The sequence below is a fragment of the Lathamus discolor genome, chromosome 20, assembly GCF_037157495.1.
Source record: "Lathamus discolor isolate bLatDis1 chromosome 20, bLatDis1.hap1, whole genome shotgun sequence".
Lineage (NCBI taxonomy): Eukaryota > Metazoa > Chordata > Aves > Psittaciformes > Psittacidae > Lathamus > Lathamus discolor.
Genome location: NC_088903.1, coordinates 5,781,949 through 5,807,413, shown reverse-complemented (window position 1 = coordinate 5,807,413; position 25,465 = coordinate 5,781,949). Strand labels below are relative to the sequence as shown.

Below are 25,465 nucleotides of genomic sequence, written 5' to 3'. Positions count from 1 at the left end.
TTCAGGGCGGTGCCAGGGTCAGTGCCGCGCTGCTGCTGCCTCTCCCGGGGTCCGTGCCGCGCCGCCGGTGCCCAGGGCCGGCCCCGGGGATGTTGCTGGGGTCCGGGGCGGTGCCGGGGGCGGTGCCGGTACCGGGGCTGCGGCCGTGCCCGGCGGCTCCGGCAGGTGGAGCCCGGTCCCCGCGGCGGCGGCGGCGGGCGGAGCGGGCCGGGCCGGGCGGGCCGGGCATGGCGGGGTAACGGCGCGGAGCGACCATGCGGCCCCGCCGCCTCCTGCCGCCGCTGCCGGTGCTGCTGCTGCTGGTGGCCGCGGGCGGGCGGCGGGCGCGGGGCGCGGCGGAGCCGGGAGCGCACGGTGAGAGCGGCCTTTGTGTGCGGCGGCCCCGGCCCCATCCCCGCCCGCCCGCCCCCCCCAGCCCCCGCTGTCCGTCCGTCTGTCCCTCTGCCCCCCCCCGCTGACCGCCCGGTTCCGGCCACCGGCATATGGGGGGCTGGCGGGGAGCTGGGGTGCAGGAGGGGGTGCGGGGGGGGGGGTTGTTGGGCAGTGCCAGGCGTAGAGATGGGGAGGGGGGCTCGTGGATGGAGATTGGGGGTGCAGGAGGGTGGGGGGAGCCCCGGTGACGGCGTGCAGGGGGGGGCCCTGGTGACGGGGTTCATGATGGTGGGGGAGTTGTGGGCAGAGATTGGAGATGCTGGAGGGTGGGGGGGGGTGTCTTAGGCCATGGGGTGCATGACGGTGGCTGGGGGGGCATGGATAGAGATTAGGGGTGCAGGGGGGGGGGGTCCTTGGGCAATGCCAGGGGTGTAACACGGTGTGTGTGGGAGTCCTGGGCAGAGCGTGGGGGTGCAGGAGGTTGGGTGGAGGTCCGGGCGATGGGGTGCATGATGGTGGGTGGGGGTGTGGACAGGGCTGGGGAGTGCAGGATGATGGGGGGGGGTGGGCCCTGAGCAGCAGCAGAGGTGCAGGACTGGGGGGCAGGGTGTGGGTGTTACCCTTTTGCAGGGTGGGCCTAGGGGTGCAGCATCGCTCTTTGGGGTCCCTGTGGCTCCCCATGACCCTCGCGTGCACCCCAGACCCTCCTCGAGGTGTGCTGGGGGGCGAGGTGGTGTCAGTGGGGTGAGGAGCTCCCCGACCCGGCACGGCCCTGGCCCCATCCTGCCGGTGTTGGCTCAGCTCTCCTGGTGGCATCACCCATCCCTATGGGGTGGCCTCAGTGACAGGATGCAGGGCACCCTCCCCCCCCACCTTGGCACCGTGGGGTAATGCTGGGAGGTGCTGGGGGCCAGTGTGCCTGTGGTGGCTGTGCCACCCTCTGGGGTCCCCTTGGCAATGGGGGGGGGGACAGAGAGTAGGGAGGGGGGAGGCTGTGCCCGTGCCCCCCATGCTCCGGGGGACATCAGTGGGGTGGCCGCTGGTGCCGGCTGTTGTGGGCAGCTGTGGGTGGCCATGTGTGGTCATGGGGACATTCCTGCCCCCCGGCTGTCCCTGCTGTGTGGGGACACCCCCGTGTCCAACCCCCCCAGCACATCGCCAAAGCAGCTGCTGCAAATTCCACCCCTCACCCATCACCACATCTGGGCAACATCTGGGCTGGGGTGGGGGAGGCAGGATAGGGATGGGGTTGCCCAGTGGTGTGAAGGGGTTTTGGGGTGCAGGATGCTGCTGGGGGGAACACGGGGTCCCGGAAGCGCCCAGGGCCATGGGATGAAGGAGGTCGTTGCCAGGGTGACGGCGCCGGAGCTGGGCCAGATGCCAGGGATGTGCTGGGATCATGCGCAGGATGGTGCCAGCATGGGGGGGGCACCGGGGCCACAGGGGTGAGCGGGGTCCCCCCCCCCGCCCTGCCCTGCACCAGGAACTGCCCTGGGGGACCCGGCCCTGGGGCCCAGCGGGGTAGAGACCCCCCGAGCTTGTGACATGTGTGAGTTGCACCCTGAGTGGGGGGGGAATGGGCCTTGGTGGGCTCTGGTGGGGGGGAGTGGGGGGGGCATGGCTGGGTGCACCCACTTGTGGGCACAGCAGTGAACCCCATCCACCCGCTTCAAGGGCAGCACAGGATGGGCCAAGAGAGGGGCTCAGAGGTGATGCCCACAAGGATGATGACACAAACCTGCCAGCGAGGGGCCTGCTGCCTGCTGGGGTGGCACCAGTGACCTCAGTGGGGTAGGGCCCCTGACACACCAGCACGGTGGCCATGACCCACCAGGATGAATCCCACTCTTCCATTGATACGGGTCCCACCCTGGTGCGTCATAGCCATCATCCCAGGAGGATGGTGGGACCCATCTCTGTGGACATAGGTCCCACCTCCCTGCCAGGATGGTGCCCATGACCCACGAAGGTGGTGGCCATGACTTGCTGGGATGAGTCCCACCATTGTGCTGAGAATGGGTCCCACCACCTGCTGGGACGGTGCCTATGACCCATGAAGATGGGTTCCACCACCCCGCGGGGATGAAGGCCAAGACCCACTAAGGTGGTGGCCAAGACCCACTTGGATGGGTCCTACCATTTGCAGGGAGTGAGTTCTACCACCTGGTGAGGTTGTGCCCATGACCCATGAAGATGGGTCCCACCATTTTGAGCCCTACCATGCTGCTGGAATGGTGCCCATCCCGTAAACCAGGGTGGTGACCATCGGCCACCAGGATGGGTCCCACCACCCTGCCGGGATGATGGCCATGACCCACCAAGGTGATGGCCATGGTCCACCAGGATGGGTCCCACCATTGCGCTGGGAATGGGTCCTACCACGTGCTGGGACGATGTCCGTGGTCCAGCAGGACGGGTGGTGGGGTGGTGCCGTGCTCCGGGGGGCCCCATGCCCACACGTGCCCGTGTCCCGCAGAGGTGGTGCTGCGGGTGCAGGTGTATGAGAGTGGGACGCTGGTGCCGCTGGCTCAGGCCGCGCTGGAGGTGCTGAGCAACCGCAGCTCGCTGGCAGCCGGTGCCACCGACCACGAGGGCTGCGCCGCGCTGCCCGTGTCCTACCGCCTGGGCTCCTGGCTGCTGGTCACCGCCGCCCGCCGCGGCCACGTCACCGCCTCCGTGCCCTGGCGCGTCCACAAGCTGCCGCGTGAGTGCCCGCGGCCTCGTGCGGGTCCCGAGTGCCGCATGGGGTGGGGGGCGGGCTGGGGGTGATGGGGACCCCGTCTCTTTACTGGGCCCTTATCAGGGGGTACAGTCCTCTATTGGACGGGACTCTGGGCACTGTTTGGGGACCCCAATGCTTTACTGGGGGACCTCAATGTCTCATTGGGTGGCTCATATGGAGAAGCCCTAGTTCCTTCCTGGGGATCCCTGTCTTTTCCTGGTCCCTTAATGGGGACCCCAGAGGGATTTGGGGATAAGCAGTCCTTCATGGAGAGGTGTTTGGGGGGGGTCTGGCCCCTTTGGAAGAGGGTGGCCGTGTCCTGGTGCCCCCAGAGTATCCCCATGCTGAGGCTGGGCTGGGCTCCAGCCCTTGTCCCCAGGGCCAGTGAGGCGGGGGGAAGCGCGGGATGACATCGATGGGGTCACCTTGCTGGGGGGGGACACGTGGGAGCCCTCATGGGGGAGCAGGGGTGGGGTGCAGGGATGGGGCCGCACAGGGATGGAATTACAGGAATGGGGTGCACAGGGATGCGGTGCACAGGGATGGGGGTGCAGGGATGGAGATGCACAGGGATTGGGGTGCAGGGATGGGGGGTGCAGTGATGGGGTGCGCAGGGATGGGGGTGCACAGGGATGGAGTTGCAGGGATGGGGTGCACAGAGATGCAGTGCACAGGGATGGGGGTGCAGGGATGGGGGGTGCGCAGTGACGGGGTGCACAGGGATGGGGTGCAGGGATGGGGGGTGCAGTGATGGGGTGCACAGGGATGGGGTGCAGGGATGGGGATGCACAGGGATGGGGGTGCAGGGCTTGGGGGTGCAGTGAAGGCGTGCACAGGGGTGGGTGTGCACAAGGATGGAGGTACAGGGATGGGGTATATATGGGATGTTTTTGTGGTCCCCATCACCCCCGTCCTTGCAGTCTACGCCTCCATCAGCCTCTACCTGCTCCCGGAGCGCCCGGCCACCCTCATCCTGTACGAGGACCTGGTGCAGATCCTCCTGGGCTCCCCAGGTGAGCGCTGGCACTGGAGGGACGGGGATGTCTCCCATCACCCCTGGGTGCTGCCACCCACCTTGTGTGTCCCCAAGGTGGCCGTGGGCAGCCGTGGGCGCAGTTTCCACGCCGGGCAGCGCGCCTGCCCCGCAGCTCCACCTACAGCCAGCTCGGCGCGTCCCTCACCGCAGCCTCCGGCCCCGGCCTGACCCGCGCCTTCCCGGCCTTCCTGGGGGCCGAGCAGGACAGCAGCGGTACGGGGGGGCACCAGGGGGTCGGGGTGGGGCAGGACCATGAGGTGCCCCCGTGTGAGCATCCGTTGTCCCCTTAGCCAATGCCACCTGGCTGGAGCTGGCGCCCGTGGTGGCCCTCAGCGTCCACCTCTACGCCGGCAACGGGACCGAGGTGCCGCTGGCCGGCCCCATAGAGCTCTGCGTCCCCTTGGCTGCCGACGCTGCCCCCGTGGTGGCCACCAGCGTGCCAGCCTGGAGGTTCGACCCCAAGAGCGGTGAGTGCTGCTTGAAGGGGGTGGCAGGGGTTGACCCGGCGCTGGATGGGGATGGGGATGGGGATGGGAGTGGTAAGTTTGGGTGTCTCAGCCCGCTGTGGGGGGTGGATGTGTGTCCCTGCAGGGCTGTGGGTCCGTAATGGGACGGGGCTGATCCGTAAGGAAGGCCGGCATCTCTACTGGACTTTTGTCTCCTCCCAGTTGGGATACTGGGCAGCAGCTCTGCCCTCTCCCAGCACAGGTAGGGTGACACCCATGGGTGCCCCCAGCCATGGCGCTGGGGATGGGCTGTCTTGTGGAGCGGGGATTGGGGACACCCATCCCTGGGGTGCTGGTGGGTGCAGGCCCCAGGGGGCTTTCATGGGGGGTGTCCCATGTGTCCCTGCTCTCCCCAGGGCTGGTGGCAATGGCGGCGGGGGTGACGGACATCACTACCTACCACACCATCTTCCTCCTCACCATCCTGGGTGCGCTGGCCCTGCTTGTCCTCATCCTCCTCTGCCTCCTCATCTACTACTGCAGGTCAGCAGCCCCGCTCCGCACCCCCGGGGTCCCCAACACGGCTGGGGGTGCCCTATCTCTGGCCGGAGCCCCCTCCTCCCATGGGGTGACCCCTGCCCCGTGTCCCCGCAGGCGGCGGTGCCTGAAGCCGCGGGCACAGCACCGCAAGCTGCCGCTGCCGGGGCCGCTGGACGTGGCGCGCAGGGACCAGGCCACCTCCGTGTCCCAGCTGGACCTGCTCTGCGGCGGCAGCCACCTCGAAACGGCCTCCTCGGGGGGGGACACGGACGTGCCGACCCCCGGCGCGGCCCCCACGGCCCGCCCGGACTTCTTCCAACCGCCGGGCCCCGCTCCCCAGCTCCGCGCAGGGCCCCGCACCCCCGGCGGGACCTTGGCCCCCCCCCGCCGCCGCCAGCCCCCCGCCCCGGAGGACTACGGGCGCCCCGGGGAAGCCTTCGGCCTCCGGGCTGCCCGCTCAGTGGACGGGCTGCAGCCGCCGGATGAGCACCCCCGGGGGGCCCCCGCCTTCGCCCCCCGGCCCCCCTCGCCCCCTGTGTTCGCCCGTTACGGGGGGCAGCCCGCGGAGCACCCTCTGCCCGAGCCGCCCCCCCGCCCGCCCTCCATGGCCCCCCCCGCTCCCCTCCTCCTCTGTGGGGGTCCGGAGGACGTGTACCGGGGCGTGATGCCCACCCTCCTCATCCCCGCCCGGTACATGCGCCTGGCCCCTGGAGAACCAGAGGGTCCCCCTGAAAACGATGGGGGGCCCGGGTCGACGGGGGGGCCCACAGCCGCCCCCCCGCCCCCCCCATCCTCCGCGCAAGGGTTTGAGGAAGGGGAGAACTGGGCGGGCGCCCGCGCGCCGCAGCCGGTGAGCGGCTCAGTGGCCATCCCGGTGCTGCTGGACGGGTCGGCGGTGGCGCAGCTCAACGGGGAGCTGCAGGCGCTGGCGGGGCAGCAGCTCTTAGAACTGGGGGGGCCGCCCCCACCCCGGGCCTGGTTCGTCTCCTTGGACGGCCGCTCCTCGCAGGTCCGACATTCCTACATCGACCTGCAGGGCGGGGAGCGGGGCTCCGGCCCCGCGGGGCCCCCCCCGCGCCTCCCGAGGGCCGTCGGGGCTGCGGTGGGGGGGGAGGACGCAGGGTCCCGGCCCCCCCCCGCCGCGGCCACTGCCTCTCCCGAGGACAGCTCCTTGGCCCCGCTGCTGGAGGCGGGCGGCGGCGGGGGGGGGCGGCGCGGGGGGGGCAGCGGCCGCAGCAGCGCCAGTGAACCCCCCCGGGACTCGCTGACCAGCCCCGAGGAGGAGGCGCTGGTGGAGGCGGGCGAGGGGGGGGACGACGGCGGCGACAGGAAAAGCCCCTGGCAGAAGCGGGAGGAGCGGCCGCTCATGGTCTTCAACGTCAAGTGAGTGCGGGGGGGCCCTGCTGCAGCCGCCCCGTCTGTGCCAGCCACCGCCGCCATGGCCATCACTGCCCCGTCCCTCCGCCAACCCCCCAGCCATAGAGCCCCGGAGCATCCCACCCCCGTCATCCCACCCTGCCCCTGCTCCTTGCCCTCATCCCCTGCCCACTGTGCCTGCAAAGGGACCAGCCCGGGTCACCACATCCAATGTCCTGGGGACCGCTGTGCCACCGGCACATGGGGTCCTGCTGCCCCTGTGCCCCCCCCGACATTGCCATTCACACCCTGCATGTTGGGGGGGGGTGGTGGGAGAACTCTTATGTCCCTCACACCCCCTAAGCCATGTTCCCTCTTGTGCCCCTGCAGGACAGGGGGGGGCAGCAGTGCCCCCCGGGCCACCGGTGCCTCGAAGCTGCCGTAGGAGCTGAGGGGGGGGCACTGCCTCTCCCCAAACCTCCCCCCTCCCTCCTTGGCTTTGGATTTTAATCGTGTTTCTAAATGTTTTCTACATGGCGAGGATGAAGAGGGGCTAGCAGGGGCTGGGTGGGCAGTGGGGGGAACATGGGGACCCCCCGGCACTACCTGCCCCCCTGGCCAGGGAGCTGCTGCATTACATGGCATTAATATATTAAAGAGAGATGACCCCCCCTCGCCTCTGCTTCCTGCCTCAGTTTCCCCCCGCACAGAACCAGGGGAGGGGTTTGTCCTAGAAACCATTTATTGAGGTGGTGGCACTTGTCTGGGGGGGGGCCGGCACCCTCACAGCAGCACCCTGCGGGGTGCAGGCAGGTCCCAGCGCTGGGGGCTGCACCCCCAGCCCCCCCCGGTGCAGCGGGACCCCACAGGGCAGCAGTGACGGCCATCGGAGCAGCAGGAGCCCTATGGAGAGACACGGAGTGAGGAGGGAGTGACGGCACCCCGACCCCCCCCCCATGACCCGACACGAACCTGGGTGAAGGGGCAGCACCCCCAGGAGCCCCCCCGGGTGCGGCAGCACCGGTGCCCGCCGCGGCAGGAGAGGGCAGCGCCGCAGGGCACCGCGGCAGCAGGGCTGGTGCCAGCAGCGCGCTGGGGGGCAGGCCGGGGGGTGGGTGCCCGGGGGGGGGACGTGGGTGCTCCCAGCAGCAGGGCGCGCGTCAGGAGCTTCTCACAGCTCTGGGTGGCCACGTTGCAGGTGTAGCCCCAGGGGCAGCAGTGCTGGTGGTCCCTGCAGCACACAGCCTGAGGGGGGCAAAGGGGGAGTCAATGGGGGTCCCAGGCATAGTAGGGACCAAGGGGTGTTGGCCCGGGACACCCCCCAACCTCATGTACCCCCAGCCCCAGGGACTGTGCTGGGCCCTGTCCCCAAGGTGCCCACAAAGCCCCCATGGAAGAGCACTGATGAAGGTGGGGGTGTCCTATGTCCCTGTCTCCCCCCTCCCAGCTCTGCCTGTCCCCAAAGGGTCTCACCCCAAACCCCCCCGTTCCACCCCAACCCCTTGTACAGCCCCCCCAGACCTGCTCCAGCGGGCAGCACCCCCAGGCCCCCGAGCTGAGCCGGCAGCACGTGCTGCCCTGGGGACAGCTCGTCTCCTCGTCACACTGCACGTCCCCACCCCGCGACAGCGCCGGGGTCTTCCGCAGCCAGGGCCGGCGCCCCCCACCCTGCTGCAGGCAGCTGCCCGCGCTTGGGTCGCAGGTGTAGCCCTGGGGACAGCAGTGCACATGGTCGGCGCAGCAGACGGCCTGGGGGGGCAAAGGGAGGGTTAGAGCCCGGCCTCCCCCCCAGGGACAAACTGTGCTTACTCCTGCCTGTTCCCTCCCCATCCCAGCCTGGCTCCATCTACACTTTTGGGTGGGGGTGAGGGGATATGGGACCCCCCTCATCACTCTTGACCCTCCCAGCGCTGGGCACAAGAAGGTCCCACAGGATCCCAGTGGCCTCCTGTCCCTTCATCACCTCTCACCACTGGATGCCCAAACTGGTCCCAGTTAGCAGACGGGGGTTGACTGGGGGTCCAGCAGCACTCCCCATCCCCATGGGATGAGCCCTCTGGGGAACAGGGGACATGAGCCCTCATCCCACCCAGGGGACACTTTGGGGACAGCCCCCCCATACCTCCTCCAGCGGGCAGCACCCCCATGCCCCCGAGCTGAGCTGGCAGCATGTGTTCCCATCGGGGCAGCTCGTCTCCTCGTCACACTTCACATCACGCGCTGGGGACAAGGGGACACTCAGAGCCGCCGTCCCCTCCCCAGGCCAGGGCAGGGCATGGGGAGGCCTCACCTTTGAGCAGGGATGCCTGGAGGGGTTCCTGGCCCCCCAAGGAGGTGCATGTGGAGCGCTCCAGGTCGCAGGCAGTGCCCTGAGGGCAGCAGTGCTGCCCATCGCTGCAGCACACGGCCTGCAGGGGAGAGCTGTGTCCGTGCCACCGCACCCGGGTTCCACCATGACACAGTGGGGACAGGGACAGGATGGGCTGACAGTGTGGTGTGCATGGCACAGGGTAGGGCATAGGGTGCCCAGCATAGGGTGTCTGACATGAGGTGATGGGGACAGGGTGCCTGGTATGGAGCACTCAGCACAGAGTACCCAACATGGGGTGTTCAGTATGGGCTGCCAGCACAGGGTGCTGCTATGGGGCAGCTGCCATGGGGTGCTCAGTGTGGGGTGCTTGGGACATGGTACCTGATATGGGGTGCCCAACACAGGATTCTCAGTGTGGGGTGTCTGGTATGGGGGTCTGGGGTCACTGGGGGGGTGTTACTGGGGGAGGGTGTCTCTGCTGGGGGCTGCCTGTTGTGGCGTGGGGTGCCTGGCACAGGGTGTTCGGCACAGGGTGCCCAGTGTGGGGTACCCAGCACAGGGTGCCTGTCGCGGGGCTGTCACTCACGTTCTGCAGGGGGCAGCAGCCGTACTGCGCCGGGGACATCTGGCAGCAGGTAGCACCGTCGGGACAGGCAGAGCGGCCGTCGGGACACAGGACCTGGTGCAGTGCGACTGCGGAAACATGCACGCAGCGTCACCGTGTCCCCTTCATGCCCCCCTCCATGGGCACCCCTCTACCCTGTGGGGACACCCCTCACCTGACACCGGGGGCTGGCGCTTCCAGGCAGGGAAGGTGGTGCCCATGGGGGTGTCACCGGTGGGTGAGAGGCAGCGCCCGTGGGCCAGGTCGCAGACGGTGGCATGGGGACAGCAGTGCACCTTGTCAGCACAGCACGAGGCCTGTGGGCACCGGACACTTGTCACAGTGATGACCACATGATGCCCCCCCCCCCAATGCCCCCATGTCATGTGTCCCCCCGTACCTGTGGCATGGGGCAGCACCCCCAGGCGCCACTGGCCGTCATGCAGCAGGTAGCATCATCGGGACACTCGGACTGTCCGTCGGGACAGGGCACAGCGCGAGGGGCTGCAGAGAGTAGGGACGGGATGAGGGACCCCCAAGTCCCATCCCATCCACCCCAGGCCCATCCATGTATCCCCACCCACATGTGGCCCCCCCTTACCTTGGGGCGTGATGCAGGATTCACCATCGGCGCTGCAACGGGACCCGCGGGGACAGCAGTGGTGGCCATCGGCGCAGGGGACACCCTGGGGAGAGAGAAGGGGGGTGGATGAGGAGGAAAAGCCCCCTGAGAATGGCAGAGAGAAGGGGGAAACTGAGGCACGGTGCAGAGACTCACCTCTGGCAGCGGGCAGCTGCCTGTGCTGGGGCAGGACGAGCCGTCCCGGCACGGCACCGCACTGCTGGCGCGCAGAACCTGGGGACAGAGGGATGCATGGGGGGGGTCACCCAGTGGTTGGGCACCCCCGGACCCCCCTCACCCTGGGCACTCACCGGGGTGGAGGGACACGGCTGCCCATGGCGGCACCAGGCGCTGGCTCCAGACAGGACCAGCCACAGCAGCAGGAGGGTCCTCATGGCGCTGGTGGCATCTGCGGGTGGCAGAACACCCCCCGGCACAGCCGTGCCTCAGTTTCCCCCTCACAAAGTGGGGGGCAGCAGGTCTGTGTCCCAGCACCGCCCTCCCTGGTCCCACTTCCCCTTTCAGCCATATGCTGGAAAAACCCCAGCTCCCCCCTCCTCACCCAGGGCTCTCCCACCCCAGGGTGCGCAGGGGGGGCACCCACCCCCCCCAGTGTGGCTGCTGCGGTGTCTGGCACCCCAGCCACCATCCACAGCACCCCGACAACATCTCCCCACGGCACAGGAACCCAGACTGTCGGGGGGGATGGCAGAGGCGGGCAGCCCCCCCGATCAGTACCGATGGGCGCTAAGGGCTGCCCCCCCCCCCTTCCAGGATCACTTTCACTTCTCTTTCCCGACGTGATTTCCACCCCCCGCAGCTGTGGGGGCGGGGCCCTGTCACACGTGTGGGGTCACTGGGGAGGGGGCGGTCACTGGGGGAGTTTTACTGGGGGGTGGCTCTGGGGAGGGGGCTCACTGCTCCCAGTGCCCCCCAGTGCCCCCCAGTGCCCCCACGGCTGCCCCTGCCCCCACAGACCCAGTGACTCGCAGAGACCCCAGAACCTCCCAGTGCCCCCCGCTGCCCCCGTACCTGCTTCTGCTCCCGATCCCGATCCCGACCCCGATCCCGGTCCCGGTCCCGGTGCCAGCCAGCCGCAAACCCCACCCCCTGCTCCCCATTGGTTCATCTCCCCATCGGCCCCTTTCCTATTGGTCCACTCGGCGAAAAGGGGCGGGAAAACCCGCCTGCTCCCGTCACGTGACGAGAGGTCACATGACCACCGCCACCCCCCCCCGGCTGAGTGAGACGAGTTGCGCGGGTCTCCCCCCGGGGGGCCCTGGCCCCTTCTGCCCCGAGCGGCCCCGGGGCCGGTGCTGGGCCCGAACCACCCTCAGCGTCCCGTGACCCCCCCGGACCCCCCCAACCCCTCCTCCGGCTCCCGACACGCCTCCCCGAACTCCCAGTCCCAGCCTGCCACCCACATACGCCCCCCAACCTGCCCCAAACCCACTTCCAACCCCCCATTTCCTTGGGGAAACGGCGCTGGCTGCTCCGTGAGCAATGGGGCGTTGGGAGAGGGAACGTCCACAGAGGCTGGGGCGAGTGCGGAAGAATTCCCGGAAGGAAGAGCCGCGAGCGGATGGAGGATCCCAGAGTCGCTGATCTGCTGCAGACCAGGACTCTTCCCTGGGCAGGAAAAATCCCCCACCAAGCCCCTGGGGACCCTCAGGTTTGGGAGAGAACAAACGGCACTGTTAGCGGGTACAGGAACTGCTTCCTCGGATTTAAATACATTAAAAGGGAATTAAACAAGCAGAGACAATGCCTGTGATCAGTGACCGGGGAAAGGGAAGCGCGGCCTTTCCTTCACCCTCACAAGTGTGGAACTGGCAGGAGAGTTTTTACTCATCAATGTCCCCCTCTCCCAGAGCAGCCGCTGCCCTTGCGAGATGTGTGAACCCAGAGGGATGCACAGGTAGCTTCTGGTAAAGGAGGGACTGGGATTCACACTGCAGAAGAGGCAGCTCTGGAGGCACACGTATTTCATGGCATCTCGGCTGTGTTTAATGAGGCTCAGCTCTGCCCACGGGCTCTCGACCCCGGTGCAGAATCAAACCAGCCTCTGGGGCTTTGTTCAGACAGACCCAAATCAGCAACACCCCAAACCCGCTGAGACCTCCCTTAAACCCCACAGGTCCCGTCAGACCCCCAAACCTCTGCTGATCCCCAGCCAAACCCCAAAGACCCCCGAATCCCCTCCCAACCCCCTTCATCTCCCCCAAACTCCCTTAAGCCCCCTCCAGACCCCTAAACCCTCCACAAATTCCCCTCCCAAGCTCCTCCAAACCCCCCCCCCCCCCCGCCGAACCGAGACCCCCCAACCCCTCCGGGTCTCCCCACGCTCCACAGCCACGGAGTCCCTGAGGGGACCCCCCCCCCTTCCCGGGGTCGCCGGGGTCACATGACCGACTGCTCCTGGCGCAGGGCCTCGGCGCCGGGCAGGCGCTCGGGCTCGGCGGCCATGGCCGCGAGCCGCAGCACCGCCATGTGCTCCTCCGCCGCCGCCAGCGAGCGCTCGACCCAGTGGCGCGCCGCGGGCTGGCGGCAGGCGCTGCGCGTCACCAGCACGAGGTGAGTGACCGAGAGCAGCAGCGCCGCGGCCCTGCGGGGACGCGCAGTCAGCGCCGGCCCTGCCTCACCGCGGAGCGCGCTGCTCCGAGCCCCGGCGTCCAGCCCGGCCTTGAGCACTGCCGGGACGGGGCAGCCACAGCTCCTCGGGGCACCCTGTGCCAGCGCCGCAGCACCCTCACAGGGAAGAGCTTCTGCCTGAGAGCTCAGCTCAGTCTCCCCTCGGGCAGGTTCAAGCCATTCCCCTTGGCCTGTCCCTACAGGCCCTTGTCCCAAGCCCCTCTCCAGGTTCCCTGCAGCCCCTTTAGGCACTGGAGCTGCTCTCAGGTCTCCCCTTCAGGAGCCTTCTCTTCTCCAGGCTGCCCCAGCCCAGCTCTCCCAGCCTGGCTCCAGAGCAGAGCTGCTCCAGCCCTCGCAGCAGCTCCGCGCCCTCCTCTGCCCTCGCTCCAACAGCTCCACGTCCCAGCCCATCCCCTGCCAGGGCAGGGCACCCAGAGCAGGGCACCCAGGAACGTGCCCGTGGTGGGTTTCAACGTCTCCAGAGAGGAAGACTCCGCAGCCCCGGGCAGCCCGTGCCAGGGCTCTGCCACCCTCAATACAAAGCAGCTCTCCCTCGTGCTGAGGTGACGCTTGTTGCGTGTTAGTTTATGGCGCCTGCTCCTCGTCCTGTCGCTGGCCCCCACTGGAGACAGTCTGGCACCACGCTCCTGGCACCCGCCTTTGAGACCTGCACTGACAGGATCCCCTCTCTGCTCTCCCCTGCGCTCACCAGTCCCCTCTCCCGCAATCTCTTCCATAAGAGATGCTCCACACCCCGATCACCCCTGTGGCACCCATGGGTGCCCCCTCCTCTCCCCTGGGGCTGTCCCCATCCCTCCCGCTGCTGTCATCACCTCGCATCCAGCAGTTTGGGGTCCAGCGGCGGGTACATGGATCTCACCACGTCGTCCACCCTGCCCATGGGATGCCGTTAACCCCAGGGGACACCACGGTGACCCCGAGCCCCAGCACCCTCCTCGTCACCTGGGGCTGATGCGTTTGGCCACCACGATGATGTCCCCGAGGCTGGCAGGGGACTTCACGCGGGCGCCCGAGCCCATGGTCATGGCCACCAGCTTCTCTGTCAGCGTGTGGCAGATCTGCAGGGGGGACAGCGGGAGTGGGGCCAGGGCGGGTGCCTGCGGCCAGCGGTGCCACCGCAGGGACTCACCTTCAGGATGGCGATGCAGTGGGACACCAGACCCCTGCAGAGAAGGAGGGTGTGAATCCAGGCTGAGCCCCCCATCCTCACCCCATGTGTCCCCCACCGCATCCCTGCCCACACCCCATGTGCCCCAGGTCCCTGGGGACATTCCCACCCAGAGACCAGCTTGAGGACCCAACCACACCTTGGTGACCCCCAACTCTCTGCTACCTGCATCCCGTGATGGGGGGTGTCACTGCATGGGGGTCCCCCGCAGTGGGGTACGCATACACACACTTACGAGGCGTCCTCGACCCAGTCCTCATTCTCCAGGATGGCCTCGATGTGCGGGTTGGTGATGACCACGTCATCCAGCTCCAGCTCTGAGGGCTCTGATGGTGTCTCAGTAGTCCCCATGAGGTCCACAATGGGTCTGTTGGGGACATGGGACATCCCTGGGGACAGGGACACCTCCTCATGCTCCCCTTCCAACCCCCTGCTGATGCTGGATGTGTGCCCAGCATCATCCCCCTGGTGATGGTGACACGTCCCAGCACCGTCCCCTGCCCATGGGCTTGGAGACCCCCTCACCCGTTGGGGATGGGGCCAACACCACTGCCGTGGCCACTCACTTGGTGTCGTAGTGGTGCCGGAGGTCCTTGGGGTGGCAGTACCGCTGCCGGCACACCACCACCAGCGCCACGAAGGATGCCAGGAAGATGGTGGCCAGCACCCCGATGGCCACGATGACAACCGTTTCCATGGTGGGTCCCAGGCATGGGGAGGCTCAAGCGTCCGGTGCCATCCCAGCACAGGGGGGTCTGTTGTGATGGAGGGACTGGGGAGGGCTTGGGGACACCACGGGTGCGCTCCCCTTCCCCTGCACCCCAAAACCCTGGCCAGGACCTGGTGTCACCCACAAACAGATCCCTGCCCCAGGGGGTCCTTGCAGATGGGGACAGGGGGGAAAGGGGTGATGCTGGGAGCAGGGTGAGAAGGATTTGGCCACGGTACCTGGGGAGCTGCCCCCATCCTGGCACCATGGCCATGGTGACATGGGGCCAGGTCTGGGCCATGTGGGGCTGTGGGGACCCCCAAAACCCCATCCCTATGGGACCACAGGGACATCCAGAGTTTTGTCCCTGTGCAGAACCCCCAAGCCTGATCCTTAGGAGTCCCTCAGAGCCTGGGCCTGTGGGGACCCCCTCAGACTGGTCTCTATCAGGACCCCCAGAGCTTGGCCCTCCATTCCTATGGGACTGCAGGGTCTCCCAGAGCCTGGTCCCTATGGAAACCCCAAAGTCCTGTCCCTGTGGGTCCCTCCCAGCGCAGCAGCGAGTCCATGAGCCCTGTCCCTGGACGTTGGCCATGCCGGGCCTAGGGGACACCAGCCTGGGACAGAGCTGCTGGGACCGCCACCACTGCACGGGACATGCCGTGGGTCCCCGCTGGGTGCTCGCTCTGTAGTGAGGGCCACAGGACCCCCCCATCGCCCTCCCTACCTGCTGCCAGCCGGGAGCCACCGCGGACACAGGGACACGGGGACGGTGCCACTTCCGCACCGGGCACAGCAAACACCGACCTTTACACTGTGAGTAATGCCTGGGCCCCCCCACGGGGGGTGTGCCCCACGTGCCCCCCCCCCGCCCCCCCCAGACCCTCTGGCCCCACTCCCACCTCTTCTCCCTCAATCCCATCGGAAGTTCAGCCAGGTTTGGTGATTTGGATGAAATTCCCAGCTCGGGTGCACTTGTTCCTGGCCCGGCGCTGCCCCAGCCGTGGGGGGGGGGGGGGGGGGCGCACACACACTCACGCTGTGGCTTTGTACCCCCCCTTCCCACTGCGATTAATGCCTTAAGAAGGATTTTGGCCACTAAAGCAGGTTCTGCGCTGTAACCCCTTGGTGCCTGGTCCTGGGGGGGGGGGGAGACCCAGCCCCCAGGGGGGCCCTCTGAGGGTCTGGGGGGGTCTGGGGGTGCCCTATGAGGCTCGGGGCGGGATGTTTGCTACTGGGGGTGTCCAGAGGGGCGGGGGTGTCGCTGCTGGTGGCTCGAGGCGGTGCCTGGTCCTGCAGGAGGCGGGGGGCACGGGGCTGATGGGGGTCCCGCATGTCCCGGGGGGGGATCGCTGCGGGAGCTGGGGTGGGTGTCTCTCCGAGAGTCCCGCATGGATCTATAGGGGGGCATCGGCCCCGGGGGTCCCGTACGGCCCCGGGGGGGTCACTCGGGGGGGTCCGATCGGGGATCGCGCCCCCCCCGTCTCCCCGGCCCTCCCCGGCCCTCTCCGGCCCCGCTGTACCTGGAGCCGCTCCGCGGCAGCCGCGCTCAAGATGGAGCCGGTCGGGGGGCGCGGAGCGGGGCCCTGTCCCGGCCCTGCCCCCGGAGCGGCACCGCCCCGACGGGACCCCGGCCCAGCCCCCCCGCCCCGCCCCGGAGGGGCCCCCGAGGGATGGAGCCTCCGCTTCGTGCCCAGAAGAACCGGCACTGCCCCCCCGAGCATCCCCTCGTGCCCCGGAGCATCTCCAAACGTCCCAGCTGCATCCCGAAGTGTCCCAAATCCTCCTCGTTTCCCTTGCCCGTTGGTGTCCCCGATGTCTCAATGCATTTCAGTTGTGTCCCTCTTGCATCCCAGCCCATCCTGCTTGCATTCCAAATTGTCCCCATCATGACCTAAAGTGTCCTCACCTGAGAGCTGACCCTGGGTGATGGAAGCTCACGTCCCGCTGGTCACATTGCTCTTCTCACCCATCCCTGCTGTCTGTGGGGACAGCGGCCATGGCAGGGGGTTTGGAAGTGCCAGCCAGGAAAAGGCGCCCCAAAGCGCCACTGTGGCCTGAGGTCTCGCTCCTCTGGGATGTCTCAGTCACTTTGTCCTCATGGGTGGTGAGGACATCACCATGGTCTCATCCCTGAGCCCCCACGGTGCCACCGTCATCCCCAGGGATGTCCCCGTGCCCCTGGACCAACGCCTTGTCCTCTGAACTGGCTCTTTATTTGGGAATATGGCATTGGGATCGTGCCGGGTGCTGGCTCCAGCCATGGCACCGTCTTCACGGGCACTGCCTGGCCGGGGATGCTGGGTCTCTGTCACTGGTGCCACACAACTCCATTGTCCCCTCCTGACCAAAGGGGAACCCGCAAACTCCGCACATCTCCAGGGGCTCAGCCTCTGTGGGTCCAGTCCCAGCAGGAGCAGGTAGCAGAGGAGAATGGGGTGCTCGGGGTGCCCCCAGCTCCAGCAGCCACCCCTGAAGCTGCATCCTGAGCAAGCTGGGCCCCTACACAGCCCTTCATGGAGCCCACGATTGCCATGTCTGAGGTGACACAAGGTCAAGTCCTTCCCCTGAGATGCTGCTCCTTCACGTCCCCACTGTGGGGCTTGTCCCCACGCGTGTCCCCAGGGCGTTCTAGCCATCGGGGAAGATGTAGCTGTACTGGTTGAGGATGTGCTCCACCACCTGGTTCTGGAAGACCATGTGCATGGCCATGTTGCCCTCCTCGCTGGCTGGGCGCAGCAGCGTGGGGCCGAAGACAATGGCGATGCTCTGCACTGACATGCGGTTCTCCTCCTTGTACTCGATAACCCTGCGGGGACAAAGGACGGTGTCACCCGGCCTGTCCCCAAACCCAGGTCCTGTCCCTCTCCCTGCACCGGGTTGGGTCTGGGGGAGTGAGGAGGTGTCACCTGCAGAGGTGGTGGAACAGGACCTTCATGGTGTCGTGGTGCGCGGGCGGGAGGGAGGACACCAGCTCACGGATGCACCAGCCCCGCCGTGCCGGGTCCTGCATCTCTGCCAGGGGAGGGGACACACGGTGGGTGCTGGCTCCAGCAGCCAGAGCATCCAACCTTGTCCCCATGCCCATCCTCATCCCTGTCACTGTCCTTGTCACTGCCCCATTCCTGGTCCCATCCCTGTCCCCATCCCAATCCCTATTCCCATCCCCATCCCAGCCCTGTCCTGCGCCTCACTGATGGCAGCGATGAACTGCTCGAAGTGGCTGAAGGGGACGAGCGGCTCAGGCAGCTCGCGGAGGAAGAGCTTCAGCGCGCCAGTGACCACGTGGATGTCCTCCCAGCGCCCGTCATCCAGGTCCAGCTGCTCGTCTGCAGGACAGGGCAGCATCTCAGGTGGGTCCCAGGGCCCCACAGGGGTCCCCGTCCCCTCCCTCTCCACGAGTTCTATCCCCTTTGTCCCCTGGTGGCACCGCGGGTGCCCTCACCATGCTCCACTTTGTAGCGCAGTTTCTGGATGGTGGCCAGGTTGCCGCTGACCCGGTACAGCCCATCGATATCCAGACCTGGCAGAGGACAATGGTGGAGATGGGGGAAAGCTCCTGGTACGCCACAAGCCATGGGATGTGTGACCAGCTGTCATCGAGGCCGCGCTGGGAACCCACAACGTCCCCGCACCCCCGGGGCCCCAGGGAAAACCCAGCCATCAAATGCAGGCTTCCCCCGGGCTGTCCCTGTCCCTGTCCCCGCCGTGGTACCTCTCCTCTCCACGGTCTGGATGCACTGCAGGACGAAGCGTGGCACCGTGCCCCTCTCCCGCTCACACAGCGCCTGCAGGGAGCAGCCGAAGACCTGGTCTGGGAAAGCCAACAGGGACTTGAGCACAAGAGGTGACAGCAACGGTGTCCTGGGGGGAGCTGGGGGGGACAGGGCTGGGGGCGCTGCAGAGGGTCCTGCTCCCATGGAGCTGTGACACTGCGGTGGCTGGAGGTGATGGGACATGCCCAAGCCCATCACCAAGATGCTGGATCAGGCTTGGTCCCCAACTCCAGCCTTGGTCGTCCCCGCTCCCCTTCCAGCCTGGGGATCACCCTAATGGGGTTCAGCCTCATCCCAAACGTGCACCCTTGATGTAGTCCCACCCCAGCACCCACCTTTGATGTAGCCCCTCTCGCGCAGGGACTGCAGCGTCGGCCGCCTCTGCAGGAACTTGCGGAGCTTGTTCCGGACTCTGCTGGAGTCGCTCTCACCGCTGGTGTTGCCCATCACTGGTGGGGACAGGGTGCACATCAGCATCATCCCAAGGGATCGGGTGCTGCTGGCGTGTCCCACCACCCCAGGGAGCTGGGGACACCCCACCCTGCCCAGTGGGTGTTTGCCGGTGTCACCATGGGCACACGGATTGGATGGGGTGGGATAGGGATGAGCATGGAGGCGCAGATGGGGCCAGGGATGGGATGGGGATGGTCCCTGTGCCGCTGTGTCCGAGCTCACCTGCCCTCTTCTCCTCACCACCTCCCAGCTTCTCCCGGGAGCCGAACTCAGCCCCGCTCTCAGCATCCTCGTCTCCAGAGAGGTCGGTGCTCTGCAGAAGGGGCAGCGTGAGCCCCCCGCGCCCATCCCCGTGGCCGTGGGGCGGGGGGCCCTGCTCACCAGCCTCCTGATGCTGTCGGCGATTGCCTTGTGCCAGGCAGCGATGATCCCATCCGAGTCGTGCTGGATGAGGAACTCGGAGCCCTCCCGTGTCCTCAGCTGCGGGAGCAGTGGGCAGAGGTCAGGGCGCGCTGTGGCTGAGAACAGCGCCCGGCTCATTGCACCGATGAGCACAATTAGTGCTGTTTGCTGGTGAGGGGGAAACCTCCTCCCTGTGCAAGGCCCGAGTGGAAAAACCCCTCTGGGAGCAAGAATGTGCCCTGGTGCTCTTCAGGCTGAGCTGGGCTGGGCAGGGGCTGTTGGCAGGGGGCTGGAGCTGGGTGAGCATTCAGGTCCCTGCCAACCCACACAGGCTGGGATTGTGCGACAGCTCCATGCCCGCAGGGAGAGGACAGTGGCTGACAGCACAGCGTCTGCCTTGAGTCCCGGTGTCCCACCGCCACCAACCCCAGCATGTCTGCACCACTGCTGGGATGAGCTGGGCAGGTGCCGGCATCGCCCCCGCCCCGGGTGCAGCCCCCGATGTGTGACCAATGGCCCCATGGTCTCCACCTCACCTCCAGGACGTGCTTCTTGCTGGACTTGTCCCTGCGGGCCCAGGCCAGGGTGGCCCCGCGCAGCTCCAGGGTGTGCTCGGGGGTGGTCAGGGTGCTGGGGTGCCGCTGCTGGAGCAAGGGGATGAGGGTGGCACCGGTGGCACCCACCCACAGGGGACGGGGACCCCGGGGTCCTGGGGGCTTCCCCCCATCCAGAGAGGCCGGTGCAGCAACCGTGCCCTCCCGTGGCACCGGGGTCTCTGCAGGGCCAGGGCACATCGCTGCTGGTGGGGGTCATGGCCAACAGCCTGGGGGCAGCCAGGTCCTAGAGCTGCTGTCACCTCATGGCACGTCCCCAGCACTGACCAGGAACCCCAGGGGTCTCCAGGTTTAGGGTGGCAGCAGTGGCAGCGTCACAGTGACAGGAACCCGGGTGGGTGTCCCCAGGGAGGGGACAGTCCCATGGGGTGTCCATGGGGGCGGCTTGGCTCTCCCCATGCCCTGGGCTCGCGCTGCTTTGGCCACCTCCGTCCAGGCTCTCTGCAGCCCCTGTTTCCGCCCCAGACAGGGCCCAGCACCCACATCCCGGCAGCGGGTCCCTCCCCTGCCGCTGTCACCGTGGGTGTCGCAAGACCCATGGCAGCTTCTGCATCCGGTGGCACCAGGTGCTGGCTCTGGGAGGGGGGGCCGGGGCCCGCTTCCTCCTGCTCCTTGTGGGGCTCCTTGGGTGCCCCGGCACCAGCTCCAGCTCCCACATGGGGGGATGTGTGTGTGTGAGGGGACATGAGTGGTCCCGGCTCCATCCTGTGGGCGCTGGCCCCTCCCATGGGTGCTGGCCCCACCAAGGCCGCTGGGCTCTTACCAAGGCGCCAGCAGCCGAGTGCTTGGAGTCCTTGAAGAAGGTGAGGATCCCGCCCTCCAGCACAGTCCAGGAGGAGCTCCAGTTCTTCCTGGGGAGCAGGGGGGGTCACACAGGGCGACAGCAGAGCCCACGCCCCCTCTGCCCTCCAGGGCTCCCTGACCCCCGCTGGCACCATGGGGGCCGGGATGCTCTTACCGGATCCGCTTCCCCCTGTCCACTGTCCTGGTCCTGTTGAGCACCCCGGCTTTTTCGAGGCTCTTCAACTGGAAGGCAAAGGGGGTGCAGGGGGGGTCAGGTTTGACCTTGCCCTGTGGGGTGCGGGGTGGGGAAGGGCCGGGCTCCCTCCCCTGGTGCTCACCCACCTTCTCCTCCCTGGGTCCCGATGCCGGCGGCACGGTGAGGACCCCGCTGTCCAGGCTGGAGTTGCTGCTGGCGCGGGCTGGGCGGCCCCAGGGCCCCTGGAAGGGGAGGGCGATGCTCATGTGAGATGGGTGCTGCACCCCCTGCACCACTGAGGGGGCTCAACCCTGCAGACACCCCTGCCCCCAGCCCTGTCCTCATCGCCATCCTCATCCCCAGTCCTATTCCCATCCCTGCCCATATACCCATCCCCATCCCATCCCGTACCGTGTCAGAGGCGAGGTGCTCGGGGCAGAATATGCTCCCCTCAGGGTGGCTGCGCCCAAACCAGCTTGGGGCTGAGCCCAGCTCCTCGGGGCTCCTTGGGGACGCGCAGAGAGCTGTCTCCTGATCATAGGAGCCCACTGGCGAGCAGTACTTGGGATAACTCTCCAGCTCATCTGGAGACAGGTTGGGATAATCCGTTTCTGGAGTGGGTGGCTGGAGAGAAGAGCCAGGTCAAGATCTTGTGTCCTACCAAGAGCATCCGCATTCCAAGCCGTGACCAGCCCAGGTCCCAGCCCCAGTTGGGGGCTGCCCCAACTCCATCATCTCCATCTCCTATCCTGCCCCTCTCTCCCTCTCTGTATCTCAACCTCCGTCCCCAAACCCTCACCCTGCGCTGCCGGGTGCTCACCCTCTGCTCCGTGGCTCCGTACCGTGTCCCCCCGGGGTGCATGTCCTGTGCTCCTCCGGTGTCGGGGGGGTCCCACGACGTCTCACCTGTCACCCAATTATAGAAAAAAGCCTGTCCGCTGCCTCCATCCAGGAGCTGCTCCCAGTCGGAACGCCGCGGGCCGCACGCCAGCGAGCGGGCGGGAGAGGCCGTGGGACTCACTCCATCTCCTGCCTGCCCAAAGGGACAATCCCACGTGGCCTCGCCCGTCACGGGGTTATAGTAAAACAAGTGTCCCGTGTCCGTGTCCGTGTGCGTTTCCCAGTCCGAACTGGAGCTGATGGGCTCCTCCGGGGCCGAGCCGGCGGCGGCTGCTTCCTGCAGCTCCTGGAGGTTGAGGTAGATGGGAGCAGGCGGCTCCTCTGGCTCCGGCTGTGCCTGGGGGGGACACGGATGTGAGCCATGGGGCAGGGATGCTGGGGGCAGCGCGAGGGGGGCAGGGAGCGGGATCCCCCCGGGCTGCGGCTGCCGGGGCTTCCTTCCTATAGGTGTGAGACTGGTTTGGGTTGAGGGCACCTTAAAGCCCCTCCAGCTCCAACCCCTGCCATGCACAGGGACCCCTTACAGCGCAGCAGCACCCCAGCCTCTGCCCCCCTTCACTGCCATCAGCGCCCTCGGCTCCAGCACCCTGCCCGTCTCCAGCACCACCCCACCAGCACCCATGGCCCCATCAGCTCGACCTGCCGGGAGCAGAGCTGGGTGCTCAGGCCAAAAGCCCCACCACAAGACCCCAAAACAGGGCCCTGAGCACCCCGGGGTGCCCCGCCATGGGGCTTCTCAAGGGGTAGGAGACGTCCCCATGGCCCGGGGGGGTCCCCTCCTGGCACCCTTTGCTCTCTGCAACTTTACAGCCTCGGAGCCACCCTGCAACGGCTGGGGACAAAGTTCCCCAACCGTGGCCCTTCCTGTCAGTGAGGATGGGGGGACAGTGGGAATGTCCCCCCCGCCCCGGGACACCCTGGAGCAGAGTGGGACAATGGATCGAGTGTCCCCAGGGACACCCCATCACCCCCCACGACCCCCCTGCCCCAGCGAGCGGAGGTGGAAACCCCCGTCCTCCTGGGGACATGTGGGTGACAATGGGTGACCCAGCACCGAGCCCCCCTGGCGCTTCCCTCTCTCCCATGGGTGCATCCCGGGGGGGGTTCACCCAACACCCCCACCCCAGCACACCCATGGGTGCTGCCTACCTGCCCCATCCGCTCCCTGCTCTGGGCCCGCTGCTGGGCCCCCAGCCCCTGATCACCCATTGCGGAGGGCACCGGGAGGCTCCGCTCGCACCGATGGCGCCTGTGCTGGGCCGGGCGCCCGCCGCGCTTCCTGCTCGGGTTCAGGGGCGGAAGAGGCACCTCTGAGCGGGGCCTTGGGGCAGAACCGGCAGGGTTTGGGGGTGCTGTCACCCTTGCGTCACCCTTAGTGAAGCCAAATGTGACGGAGCCGGGATCGCGCTGGGATGATGCTGTGCTGGGGATGCAGCCGATGCTAAATCCCGCCATGTTTGGCCCCTCTGGCACCGGAATGGGGGTGAGCCAGGGGTGCTGTGTCCCCCAGCACCGGGATCAGGGTGTCCCAGCAGCCATGGCGGCACATGGACACAGTGGCACACGGACACGGTGGCACACGGACATGGTGGCCAGGCCAAGGCAGTGTCACTGCTCCAGCACCGGTTGGTTTTGGTGCTGGGTGGGATTTGGTGGTGGCACCGGGGTTGGGGACCACAGTGGGGACCTCCTGGGTGGGGTTCAGTGGCTTTGGTCGCGCCCCGGGGGTTAACCCAGCCCAACCAGGGCTGCAGGGTGGGAAATGGGGGTCAAACATGACCCCCGCTCACCAACACCCCCTTCCCCCAGTGAAACACTCCCTTGGGCAGCGCAAACCCCAGAGTGGGGGATGCGGGGGCTTGGGGGGCTGCCGGTGCCCCCAGGAGAGGGGAACGGGAGGTACACAAGGGCATGGGACCCCCCCTCACTGTCGCCATCTGACCCCGTGTCTGTGGTGGGGGGGAACCCCCACCCTTGGGTGCCCCCCCCAGAAGGGTGCAGGGGGGTGCTGAGAGGGAACCCTCGTTACTTACTGGCATGGGGAGAGCGTTGGTTTTGGGGTGACGCAGGCCCCCTTATCTGGGGTGCAGCCAGCACCCACCCCCGGCCATGGGTGCTGCGCCCATGGGTGAGACACGGGCCCTGGGGAGGAGCCGCAGCGCTTCCCTGTTAACCCCTTTCTGCCTCCTCTCACTGGGAATGCTGCCGGGATGGGGGGCACACCCCGGGACCAGGGGCATGGAGAGCCCTGGGGGCCCACGGGGGTGAGGCACAGAGGGTGCTTGGGGCGGGTGCTCGATGTGGGGGTCATTCCCCCCCCGTGGTAAATGCTGGCAGCTCTGGGCGGGGGGAGGTGGCTCCTGGGGTCGGCTCAATGTGGGGGGGCGGGGGTCCCGGTGGTGGCAGCCCCTGGGTGCCCCCCCAATGCTGGGCTCGCAGGGCTGTGCTGGGGGCACCCGGGCAGGCAGAGGAGCCAGCAGCACCCCCCAAGCCCCTCCCCAGCGCCGCTTTAGGGGACAGCGCAAGGGGACGGGATCGTACCTGAGCTGCGTGGCCGGGGCCCGGCCTCCTCCCGGCCACGTCCCGGTCGCTGCCGGGGGCACAGAGGGTCTCGGAGCGGCTCTTGCTGAGGGGACGAGCGTGTCCGGGGGGGCCCCTGTGTGAGCCCGTGGTGGGGGCACCGCGCGGCGCCGGGGTCACCCGGGCCAGGTCATCCAGGGAGTGCGAGGGGCGAACGGGATCCGGGGGGTCGGGTCTGAGGCCTGGGGGGGCCCGAAAAGAGCTGAGAACCGGCGGCGAATCCCTCCGGGGCACCGAGTCCCTCCTGGGCACGGAGCAGCCCCTTTCTGGCTCTTCCGTTTCGGGGGCACCGATGAACCGGTACTCGAAGGCTGGTGCTGGCTGCGGGATGAGCGTGGTCGGATCCATCCCGCTGTATCCCTGCGGGGCTGGGGTGGCGATGGGGGGCAGCTCCTTCACGTACTGGGCAGGGATGTAGAAGGGCCGCGCGTCCCCGCTCCTCTTGACGTGCCACCAGTGGTGGTTGGTTCTCTTCAGCAGGACGTAGCGCTCGTTTGGCTTGATGGAGACCAAGGTCCCGTCCTTGGCTCGGTACTCGAAGCCGTATTCCACCAGCACCAGCGCCTCCTCTGCGGGCACCGCCGCCTCCATGGCTGCTCCGGCACCTCCGCCTGTGGGATACGGGGCAGGGAAGGGGTGAGGGCAGCTCCCAACCCCTTTGGGGCGTGTGGGGACCATGCTGGGGGCTCCCCGCTCAGCCTCAGCCCCACGCAGCCGTTCCACGAACCACCCAGACCTGCCCCAAACCGCCCCGGGGGTCGCTGCCGTGCCCTCCCCCCATCCTCCAGTCCCCAAAGACCCTGAACCCCAGGTCCCACAGCCCCAGGGCCACCGAGCCCCCAAACCCCACCTCCAGCGGTGCTGGGGTGCGCGGCAGCAGGTCCCGCTCGTGCCTGCGCTGGGCTGGTCCCGACTCGCCCCGGTTTCCTGCTGCGCCGATGGACGGGGCCGGGCTCGGGGCCGGTGCTGCCTGCCCGGCCCCGTGAGCAGAGGGGTCCCGGCCGGGTCCTCCCCACGGGGTGGAAGGAAGGACGGTGCCGGAGGAAACGGCTCCTCGGGAGGTTCCTGCCGCAGGAAGGGCCCGGCCCCGCGGCTCCGCCGGGATCTCGCCGCCGCCACCACCGGATCCGGCACGGCCTCGCTGGGCAGGGGGATGGGACCCACGTTACAGGGGTCCCGGGGGAGCTGCCTTGGCCTGGGCTTTGCCCCCAGCTCCCTGGGAG

The 25,465-nt window shown here is 67.9% G+C and overlaps 4 protein-coding genes across 12 annotated transcripts; 1 reads left to right on the top strand and 3 right to left on the bottom strand.

Annotated features, from left to right (window-relative positions):
- Window positions 1-207: 207 nt before the first annotated feature.
- On the top strand, window positions 208-7,143 carry FAM171A2 (family with sequence similarity 171 member A2). Of its 3 annotated transcripts, XM_065699269.1 has the most exons (9): window positions 208-354; window positions 2,849-3,076; window positions 4,015-4,107; window positions 4,185-4,343; window positions 4,421-4,597; window positions 4,722-4,838; window positions 4,993-5,119; window positions 5,231-6,499; window positions 6,863-7,143. In XM_065699269.1, the coding sequence occupies exons 1-9, from the start codon at window positions 255-257 to the stop codon at window positions 6,915-6,917; spliced, it is 2,325 nt and encodes a 774-aa protein (XP_065555341.1). In that variant the 5' UTR covers window positions 208-254; the 3' UTR covers window positions 6,918-7,143. The 3 variants fall into 3 exon arrangements, with proteins under 3 accessions (XP_065555341.1, XP_065555342.1, XP_065555339.1); XM_065699270.1 differs by lacking the exon at window positions 4,722-4,838; XM_065699267.1 differs by lacking the exon at window positions 208-354 and having other exon boundaries at window positions 1,990-3,076.
- A 53-nt stretch (window positions 7,144-7,196) lies between these two features.
- GRN (granulin precursor) lies at window positions 7,197-11,092 on the bottom strand. Its single transcript, XM_065699272.1, has 12 exons — window positions 11,042-11,092; window positions 10,321-10,418; window positions 10,166-10,243; window positions 9,989-10,073; window positions 9,788-9,891; window positions 9,563-9,704; window positions 9,370-9,476; window positions 8,763-8,880; window positions 8,595-8,692; window positions 7,994-8,221; window positions 7,445-7,717; window positions 7,197-7,375 (listed from the first exon to the last, which is right to left on the bottom strand). The coding sequence occupies exons 2-12, from the start codon at window positions 10,402-10,404 to the stop codon at window positions 7,256-7,258; spliced, it is 1,437 nt and encodes a 478-aa protein (XP_065555344.1). The 5' UTR covers window positions 10,405-10,418; window positions 11,042-11,092; the 3' UTR covers window positions 7,197-7,255.
- A 1,239-nt stretch (window positions 11,093-12,331) lies between these two features.
- Window positions 12,332-16,657, bottom strand: TMEM98 (transmembrane protein 98). Of its 4 annotated transcripts, none has more exons than XM_065699300.1 (7): window positions 16,448-16,657; window positions 14,396-14,584; window positions 14,065-14,196; window positions 13,791-13,824; window positions 13,604-13,719; window positions 13,474-13,533; window positions 12,332-12,614 (listed from the first exon to the last, which is right to left on the bottom strand). In XM_065699300.1, exons 2-7 carry the CDS (start codon window positions 14,524-14,526, stop codon window positions 12,410-12,412), a joined length of 678 nt encoding a protein of 225 aa, XP_065555372.1. In that variant the 5' UTR covers window positions 14,527-14,584; window positions 16,448-16,657; the 3' UTR covers window positions 12,332-12,409. The 4 variants fall into 4 exon arrangements, with proteins under 4 accessions (XP_065555372.1, XP_065555370.1, XP_065555371.1 ...); XM_065699298.1 differs by lacking the exon at window positions 16,448-16,657 and adding an exon at window positions 16,062-16,165; XM_065699299.1 differs by lacking the exon at window positions 16,448-16,657 and adding an exon at window positions 15,441-15,528.
- Window positions 16,658-16,732: 75 nt separating this feature from the next.
- ARHGAP27 (Rho GTPase activating protein 27) lies at window positions 16,733-25,268 on the bottom strand. 4 transcript variants are annotated; one of them, XM_065699293.1, is made up of 16 exons: window positions 25,093-25,268; window positions 24,204-24,853; window positions 21,583-21,999; window positions 21,174-21,386; window positions 20,909-21,004; window positions 20,742-20,809; window positions 20,547-20,634; window positions 19,706-19,813; window positions 19,149-19,247; window positions 18,990-19,080; window positions 18,650-18,763; window positions 18,254-18,352; window positions 17,984-18,061; window positions 17,733-17,867; window positions 17,448-17,553; window positions 16,733-17,347 (listed from the first exon to the last, which is right to left on the bottom strand). In XM_065699293.1, the coding sequence occupies exons 2-16, from the start codon at window positions 24,831-24,833 to the stop codon at window positions 17,170-17,172; spliced, it is 2,520 nt and encodes an 839-aa protein (XP_065555365.1). In that variant the 5' UTR covers window positions 24,834-24,853; window positions 25,093-25,268; the 3' UTR covers window positions 16,733-17,169. The 4 variants fall into 4 exon arrangements, with proteins under 4 accessions (XP_065555365.1, XP_065555364.1, XP_065555368.1 ...); XM_065699292.1 differs by having other exon boundaries at window positions 19,706-19,810; window positions 25,093-25,174; XM_065699296.1 differs by lacking the exons at window positions 24,204-24,853; window positions 25,093-25,268 and adding an exon at window positions 23,696-23,808.
- Window positions 25,269-25,465: the final 197 nt, after the last annotated feature.